At 33.6% G+C, this 9,339-nt stretch overlaps 2 protein-coding genes across 4 annotated transcripts in view; one reads left to right on the top strand and one right to left on the bottom strand.

Moving 5' to 3' along the window:
* Positions 1-416: 416 nt before the first annotated feature.
* LOC140451666 (52 kDa repressor of the inhibitor of the protein kinase-like) lies at positions 417-2,402 on the top strand. Its single transcript, XM_072545510.1, has one exon. It carries the CDS (start codon positions 417-419, stop codon positions 2,400-2,402), a length of 1,986 nt encoding a protein of 661 aa, XP_072401611.1.
* A 2,093-nt stretch (positions 2,403-4,495) lies between these two features.
* Positions 4,496-9,339, bottom strand: part of cd (peroxidasin homolog cardinal) — a 65,109-nt gene continuing 60,265 nt past the window's right edge. For all 3 annotated transcript variants that reach the window (XM_072546659.1, XM_072546656.1, XM_072546658.1), the window contains exon 10: positions 4,496-4,931. In XM_072546659.1, the coding sequence (XP_072402760.1) occupies positions 4,541-4,931 (391 nt within the window). In that variant the 3' untranslated portion in view covers positions 4,496-4,540. The remainder of the gene's footprint in view (positions 4,932-9,339) is intronic.

Raw genomic sequence — 9,339 nt, 5'->3', positions numbered from 1 at the left:
GGATTTTTTCCAAAGAAGGGGAAAACTAATGATGAACCGAATCCTCAAAACGATAAAATCCTAACTACGCCGAGTATGGATATTAGTACAGATGGGGATGCTCCAACTCCCTCCACCTCAGATAGAAACAGAGAACCAAGCAATGGTAAGTTACTTTAATTTTAATCTCTCACCATTTTAAAGCATTTTTTTTAGCTGGTCTGGATTCTGGTATGGACTACGATTTTGGTAAATATTTATCAAATAATCCAAAAAATGACGAAGAAAAATTAACAGTTTTAAAAGAAACTTGGACCCCTCCAGAGACTTTTAAGTTCCCCGTCTGTGGTAAAAGAAAACTTTGTTTTCAACGTCATTGGACCCAAAAGAATCCATGGTTAGTATATTCAAATATGTTACAAGGATCATTATGCAAAATGTGCGTTTTATTTGGACAGACCGAAGGTGGTCGCGGTGATCAAAAACTTGGAAGTTTTGTCACAAAACCATTTAATAACTGGAAAAAAGCTCTGGAAAAAATGGAACATCATCGAAATACAAATTATCATAAATATGCTGTTGAACGGGCAAGAAATTTTGTAAGCGTTATGGAAGGTCAAACTCGTGATATTACAGAGTCGTTTAATAAAGAAAATAAAAAAATTGCCCGAGAAAATAGAGAGAGGCTATGTGCCATAGTGGACACAATCTTATTTTGCGGACGGCAGGAATTGCCTTTGAGAGGAAATCAAGACTCTGGTGAAATCGGTATTATAGATCCTCTACATAATGACGGTAATTTTCGTGCACTACTTCGTTTTCGTGCGCAAGCTGGTGATGAAGTACTTAAAAATCACCTTATTTCTCAAAGCAATCATTCTCGGGCTATGTACACATCGTCCGTCATTCAAAATGAAATTATTGATTTGTGTGGAAATGCTGTTCAGGAGCAAATAATAAATAGAGTGAAACAATCAGGTTTCTTTGCTGTACTTGCTGACGAAACTCAAGACATTTCGCGTCACCAACAACTCTCACTTTGCCTTCGGTATGTAGACTGCTCTTCTGGAAAGGCACTTATTCGAGAGGATTTCATTGAATTTATACACGTTGATGAAGTAACAGGATTAGCTCTAGCTACGACAATCATCGATAAACTTAAGTCGTTTGGATTAGATTTGGAGAATTTAGTTGGCCAGGGCTATGATGGTGCGGCTGTGATGAGCGGACGATTTAAAGGAGTAAGAACAATAATCATGGACAAATATCCTCGAGCACTATTCGTACACTGTGTGGCGCACACATTAAACTTAGTTTTGGGTCATTCATGCGAAATCCCTGCAATACGAAACTGCATCGGAACTATTAAAAGTATAATTAACTTCTTTCGGCAATCTGCACTCCGGGATGGACTTTTAAAAAGAACTGCGGACGAGATTGAAGCACCTCATTCAACGCTTATCTCGCTTTGTGAGACACGCTGGACAGAAAAACATACAGCCGTCGAAAGATTTGCTGAGATGTTTCCTGTAGTAAATTCCATGCTTCAAGAACTTCAAGAATCTGGAAGGGAAATTGCAACCCAAGCTTACCAGTTACAAGTTGCAATGGAAAACAGTCAATTTATAGTTTCACTAACTATTTTAAGGAAGGTTTTCTCCTATACGTCAAGCTTAAACCGAACCCTACAAAAAGTCAATGTAGATTTAACCGACTCTTGCAGTTACGTAAAAACAATAAAAACCACTTTACAGAACCTTCGTAACGAACGTGAATTCTCAAATCTTTTTGAGGAAGCAAAAAAATTAATTTCAGCAGATATAACTGTTCCAAGAGTAAGTAGGAGACAATTGAACCGCAATAATATACCAGGGGACACTGCTGAAGTTTACTATCGGCGAAATATATTTTATCCATTTATAGAACATGTAGTGACCGAGCTTGATGCTCGCTTTAAACCTCACGAAGAAGCAATTTCAGGAATTCAGTTGCTTCTACCAGATCGCACCCAAAATACTGAGAGAGCAAAGAAATGTATAGCAGGAATCGGAGAAATATTTCTCAGGGAAGTTGAAATAAAACATTTAGTAAGTGAGTATGAGCTTTGGCACAACCACTGGTGCAATCAAGAACAGCCGTCTACTGCTCTAGAAGCTATGGACCGATGTGATGAAATTTTTTTTCCAACGGTTAGGAAACTTCTTCAAATTTTAGCAACACTTCCAGTATCTACTGCCACACCTGAACGTACTTTTTCATCACTTAAACGGTTAAAAACTTATCTTAGAAATAGAATGGGAGACGAGAGGCTTACAGGATTAGCTCTCATGAGTATTCATCGGAATGTGACAATAGGTCTAAATTCCTCAGAAATTGTAAATAAGTTAGCTGAAAGAAGGAAGAGAATGAATTTAATTTTGTAAAACGGTATTTTAAGTTTTAATAAAATTTTTAGAAATTTGTTTTTATTACTTTTTTCAAAGGTATTTCAAAACCAAGCCCCGGTTTTACTTAATTTGGAAATTAGGATCCCCCCCCATTAAAAAACTATAAATACGTCCCTGCAACCAACTCTGTCGTACTGCTACATAATGACTTCTTTATCTCCCTTAAATCGCACCGATTTGGTTGAATGGTGCAAATACACAATCAAATTACGTTTAAATTTGCAGCATTCGACAAAATCGTTGTGCAGCGTTGGAACGTGAATGACGGGCTTTATATTTTACTTTAAATAGATTTAGGGCTATTTCTAATTATGTATTGGTTGGGTTAATATTCTATTGTAAAGTTCTAATTCTGTATAACAATCGATACATGCTAATAATTTAACCATCTCCGTTTTGTAGATGGCATTGTCCTTATCAGAGATAATTTATTAGAAGCCAAAGATATGTTAAAGGAATTGGACTTTGCATGTTCGAAGGTAGGCCTCAGAATGAACTTGACCAAAACTAAGTTTATGACAAATATGGTCCCCAATGACCATTTGACTATTCAAGACAAAGTAGTAGACCAGGGCCCTGATTCTAATTGAGATTTCGACTCAAAACATGTCGAAATTAATATGGCGACGTCGAAATGCGACTTTGCGAACCTTGTGGATTTCAGCTGAACTAACCAAACGACGTCACTAATTTTCGACTTATCGAAATTAATTTCAACTTCAAGAAAGTGGTTGAAATTTCATTTCGAGTCGAAATTAATCTGACATAACTGAGTGGACTGGGAGAAGTGAACTTACATTCAGTTTAGGTAGGCGGTGTTTTGATCCTTGCAAGGAAAACTGAGGCAAAAAGTATTAATATGGCTGTGTTTTAAGGACATTTGCTAGTTTTGGAGGAATTAGAGAGTATAGATATCCGACGCTCATAACGGAGGTAAAAAGAATGTTACGGGATACTCAAAATTCTTTTTCACTAAGTGATGCTCAATTTAGGCAGCGATTCCGGCTTAATAAACAAGCTGCAAATTATTTAATAAGGGTATTAGAACCTGCCTCTAGGATACCCAAAATGTTTAGGGTTAGTATTACTAAGCTGCAGTAAATTTAAAAATATATTAGAATATAACCACTAAGTCAAATCTTATCTTATAACTTAAGGATCTCCCACATCGCCTTTTTTTTCTTGCCATCTTTTCTTTCAATTCAAAATATAATTGAGAATGGCCACTATTTATGATTTAACAACTCAAACAAGAAAAAAAAGACGTTCACCTAACGTAAACAAAACAAACATTCAACAAGCGTAGTGCAGCCAATAAAAAACAGGGCCAACCCAAATTTTCAGCAGTGTCAAAATGATAAAGTAAATATCCCCAGTTTTAACTACAATCGAAATGAATGAGAATCGCTAGCGATTGCGACTGTCATGGCGTAGTCGCTTTTAAATTTCGACATCGAAATGAAATAGAATCAGGGCCCTGGTAGAGGAATATACGTATTTGAGTCATGAAATAAGAATCAGCAGGGATAACCAAACATGCGAAATAAGACGAATTACTTTGGGGCATGGGCAGCCTTTGGAAAACTGCGAGACATACTTAAGGCCAATATACCAATTAGCCTCAAAAGAAAAGTATTTGACCAATGCGTATTACCGGTCATGAGCTATGGGGCGGAAACTATGACTAACCAAGACTACAGCTTCAAAATGGAGAGTAGCACAGATACGAATGGAACGGTCTATGCTGGGAATGACGTTGTGGGACCGAATAAGAAACGAAGAAAGACCAGTATTGCTGATATTGTAAAAAGCATAGCGGAACTGAAATAGAACTGGACAGGCCGTGTAACGAGAATGCACGACTCACGATGGACGAGCAAAATTACAAATTGGAGCTCAAGAGCAGACAAACGTAGTAAAGGAAGACCATCTATACGTTGGGATGACGACATCAGGCGTATCACCAAAAATTGGCAAGGGCACAAAATCGTGAAGAATACAGGAGTTTAAGGGAGGCCTATGTCAAAAAAAATAATTTGCGAAAATAAAATAATAACATAATTCTTTTATTTATTTATTAAAGACATACTTATAAAAAAACTTCTCCGTTAAAGTTAATTTTTAACAAATATCTTAGTTTCGTCTGCACCCATTTCTACATGCTGCAATGTTTCCTTCCATAACTCAAAATTTGGTCTATTCACATCAGAACAATCAATGTAGTTATTATTAGGCCCAACTCGTTCCATAACTTTTTCTTGTACTGTTTTTAAATTGTCAGCGTTGTCACAGATGATAGTAGCTAAAGTAATTTTTCTTATTTCATCTAATTGTTCGGAAGTGAAGGCTTGAGGCTTCTTGAGAGTCTCGTACCAGAATCTGTCTCCATGCTTTAATCTGAAAAACTGGTCTAATATTAAACATGTTATTGTAGGTCCCAGTATACTGTCTTCTAGAGGCTTCTCACTTAAAGCTCCTGTATAAAGGTCTATGTCATCTACGTCACTAAAACAAAAATTTTTTCACTTAAAAAAAATAAAATACTGGATCTTTCGTTTGTACTATTTATATACATTTTTGTGAATAAATTTATATGTTAGTTGTTTGTTAGGTTATGTTTATTCAAATTTTATAATTACTCCTATTCTATTTTCGATTGACGATTTCAATGTTTGTTTTTTTAATTATTTGCAATTTTTTTGTTTTCCGTTCATTTTCATTCGTATTTACCAAGAAGCAAGCTGTCATCACTTCCCAAGTACACTACAGCAAAGGACCAAAATTGTAGCGAGTGACTCATGCTTTGCACACGAAAACGTGTACGATTCAACTTGAACGTTATCTGCAATGTTTTAGTTTATATCTTTCTCTAATGGTAGATAATGTCTCAGATCAACAATGTCATCGCTAATTAAGGCGATGTAACTAGAAACAACGCCATTGTTTGGGTAGCTCTTTTATTGTCTGTTATCTGTAAGTCGGTTTCATAAGCGCACTGGCAGGGGTTTCATAAAGAAGAGATCAGAATTGTTTGTAGTATTATTAGTGGAAGGCGCTTTTACGTTTACTGTTTGTGAATTGTGAGTAATTTTGTTTAATTCAATGTGGTGACAAATAATAAATATGACTGACAGTAGTATAGTGAACCGTATATCAAAAAGAAAGGTTACAATTTAATACCCGATGAAAAAACTATGATCGGAAATGTGTTTGAATGACTTAGAGCCAGAGAACAAAATGTGAATTATGCGATGTAGTTACATTATGTAGTTTCCGAAGCTAGTGTATACAATACAGAGTAATTGAAACAAACGATAAAAATACTTTAAAGGTTGAGACAAGAGGAAGGAAACAAATAAAATTGGATGATAAAACCAAACTAAACTGGCCATTCGTCGTGCGGTGCATGAATTTTATTTCAAAAAGGAATTACCAACTATAAAAAAATTGCTTCTTCTCTTCAATCTAATGACAATATTTGAAAAATAGCAAGGCATGTTTTGTTACGTACTTTACGTGAAATGAACTTTAGGTATTTAAAGAGAAAGAGAACTAATACCCTTATTGAAAAAGAAGAAATCATTTTATGACTCAGAAAGTATCTGAAACAGATAGCAGAATTTCGAAGAGATAAAAAAGACGTATTATACAACTGAAACATGGTTAAATGAAGGACATACTGTGATAAAAATTTGGCAGGATTTAAATGTGAAAAACAAACGACAAGCTTTCCTAGATGGTTTGTCGACAGGTTTAAAAGTCGCACCAGGTAAGGGAAAACGCCTTAGGATTTGTTGAAGGAGGTTTAAATGCATTTTTTTCTAAAAAGACTGGAGATTACAATGAGGAAATGGATGCAGATCATTATGAAAAATATTTTTAAGATATTCTGTCTGTTATTGTTATGGATAACGCTCCATATTACTGCCGGCGTGTAGAACAGTTACCAACCACTAAATGGAGAAAAGCCAAGATTGCAGATTGGCTTACTAAAAAAATATTAAATTCAATGAACCAATTTTAAAAATCGAGTTACTAAACTTAATACAGTGTCATAAAGAGAATAATTTTTATGACAATCAATTCTTTCTAAAATCCTGATTTTTTTAAGAATAACCGCACGCCTATGACTCGTCGATTTCCTTTCCTCTCTCACAAAAATCGCAAAGATCAATATTGAAAATATGAATCACTCACTACCAAAAAATTTTGGTACTGTGATATAAGTTCAGAGCTCATACATATATCGTATTTGAGAATTCTCAAAATATAAACACTGAATTAAACCCATTTATTTGCAGGTCCCTTAAGCTAGCGGGGACACATGAGCGGAATCCAATTTAACCTACGTAATATTTTTTCACCAATTTTTCACTAATTTATTACCACCCTAATAATTTTTCACCACCAAACCAACCTTAAGGGGAGCGATTCTGCTGGCTTAAGGTTCAAGCTAGCAGAATTCAAAAAAAAAAACTTTTTGTTGATGGCATATTTTTTCACCAATTTTTCACTAATTTATTACCACCCTAATAATTTTTCACCACCAAACCACCCTTAATGGGAGCGATTCTGCTGGCTTAAGGTTTAAGCTAGCAGAATTCAAAAAAAAAACTTTTTGTTGATGCCATATTTTTTCACCCATTTTTCACTAATTTATTACCACCCTAATATTTTTTCACCATCAAACCACCCTTAATGGGAACGATTCTGCTGGCTTAAGGTTCAAGCTAGCAGAATTCAGAAAAAAAACTTTTTGTTGATGGCATATTTTTTCACTAATTTTTCACTAATTTATTACCACCCTAATAATTTTTCACCACCAAACCACCCTTAATGGGAGCGATTCTGCTGGCTCAAGGTTTAAGCTAGCAGAATTAAAAAAAAAACTTTTTGTTAATGGCATATTTTTTCACCCATTTTTCACTAATTTATTACCACTTTAATATTTTTTCACCATCAAATCACCCTTAAAGGGAGCGATTCTGCTGGCTTACGGTTCAAGCTAGCAGAATTAAAAAAATATTTATGCTATACCACAGTCTTCTGCTAGGTTTTTACGAATTTATTACAACTTTAGTAATTTTTCACCCCTTACTATCCCTTTAACAAAAATTAAATAAATTTGTTTTTTCAAAAATACTTCAATACATTTACACGGTGTGTGTGTGCGAGTGTGTGTGTGAAAAACACTTCGGTTGTAGTAATTGGTATATTTAATTAAAAATTACTACTTACCTATTACTTACTAAAAGTACTACAAATTTCACTGAAGATGGACTGATAAATCCGAAAACGTTTTGAACTTAATCCCTTAGGATTTTTAAAATTTAATTAAATATACCAATCACAACAGTGTTTTTCTTCAATGTTCGAGTTTTTTAACTATATGATATACAGCCAACTCACGGGAATGATCCCTTTTTAAGTTGTTGAGTTTTGTTAAAAAATAGGCAATGTACAAAACAACAATATTGCAATGTTTAGCATATAAAAAAGTTGGTGAAGTTGGTGTTTGTGTAAATTCTAGCATTTAAAGATGTAAACTACTTTCCTTATTTGAATTTCTAGTATTTATGGGAATGATCTTCCACACTGACACATACGGATTTCAATATTGGAGGGTTATTGGAAAACAGATCCACTATTCAACTTAAAATCTTTTTTGCAGAACATCGGAAGAGATCTTTTTCTTATAATTTTAAGGTGCTTAATTTTCATCCATAATCCAATGGGACCGAATGTTATTCCTGAAAATCGGTTTTATAGAATAAGAACAGTTATAGACTTTTTAATAATAAAATGACTGCTCTGCATTATCCAGTAAAAGAATTATCGCTAGATGAATCGATGGTACCGTGGAAAGTTAGACTTAGTTTTAAACAATATACTAAACAAAAGACATAAAAGACGATATCAAGGTTAGAATTAATTCGTAAATTAATTTATAAAAAAGCAAAGAAAGACGGAATATCGCACGCGAACATTTACCTATAAAGAATTGCTAATAAATCGGACAAACGCGAAACGAAAACGAAAAGATGCAAAGTATGTCCTATCCTAAAAATAAGAAAAAACCCAATTTATGAATGTGTGGATTGTGCCCAAAAACCAGATCTCTCCGTGGGAGATTCTTTCAAACATTTCCATAAACAAAATAAATAAGTTAATATTTTTTTGTAATAACCTTTAATTTCTACCCATATTCAACTGACAATGAATGAACAATCGACAAAGAATTAAAATATAAATATCTTTAAATTTTTAAAATGCTGCTAATATAAATTTATTTTACTACGCAAATAATCTATATCAGCTGTTCTGACCAACCGGTAATTTCGGTCTCATTTGAATATCCCTACTTAAAATATTTATATCCTAAAATGTTTTCCAATATAAATTCTTTATGTTATACACCTAATCTTAAAATTATGTTTTGACCAATCGTTGATACTCTTCTTATTTAAATAATATTAAAATATTAAATACCTAAATTATGTTTCAAATTTTCATCTACCTAATGAATACAAATCTTTTAACAATAGGTGGGCACGGTCCCGGCCCTCCTTTACAATCAGTTAAATAATGTAATAGACGTAATAAAATTATTTCAATTTGAATATTTCTTACCTGGTAATTTATTCTGTGAAATATAAAAATTCCATTGTATTTACTAAAACTTAACTTGATTTCAGTTATTTTATATTCATAAAAGGGACTAACGATTCGATTTCGCTTAGCCATGTAATACGACTCGAATCAGAGTCAATTTTTTAAAACAGGTAAAATTTATAGTTTTTGGAATAAAGTGTTTTCATATTTTTAATATATAAACATTAAAAAAATAAATATTAGTTAGTATAGAATAACATTTGAAAATGTTTTTCAATTAGGGTAGTTGAGAAAAACATGA

Source organism: Diabrotica undecimpunctata, chromosome 10 (genome assembly GCF_040954645.1).
Source record: "Diabrotica undecimpunctata isolate CICGRU chromosome 10, icDiaUnde3, whole genome shotgun sequence".
NCBI classification, from domain to species: domain Eukaryota; kingdom Metazoa; phylum Arthropoda; class Insecta; order Coleoptera; family Chrysomelidae; genus Diabrotica; species Diabrotica undecimpunctata.
This window is presented reverse-complemented; position numbering and strand designations above follow the sequence as displayed.

Excerpts from the sequence above, each read along its gene's own strand:
- LOC140451666 (XM_072545510.1), top strand. The coding sequence starts at position 417 with ATGTGCGTTTTATTTGGACAGACCGAAGGTGGTCGCGGTGATCAAAAA.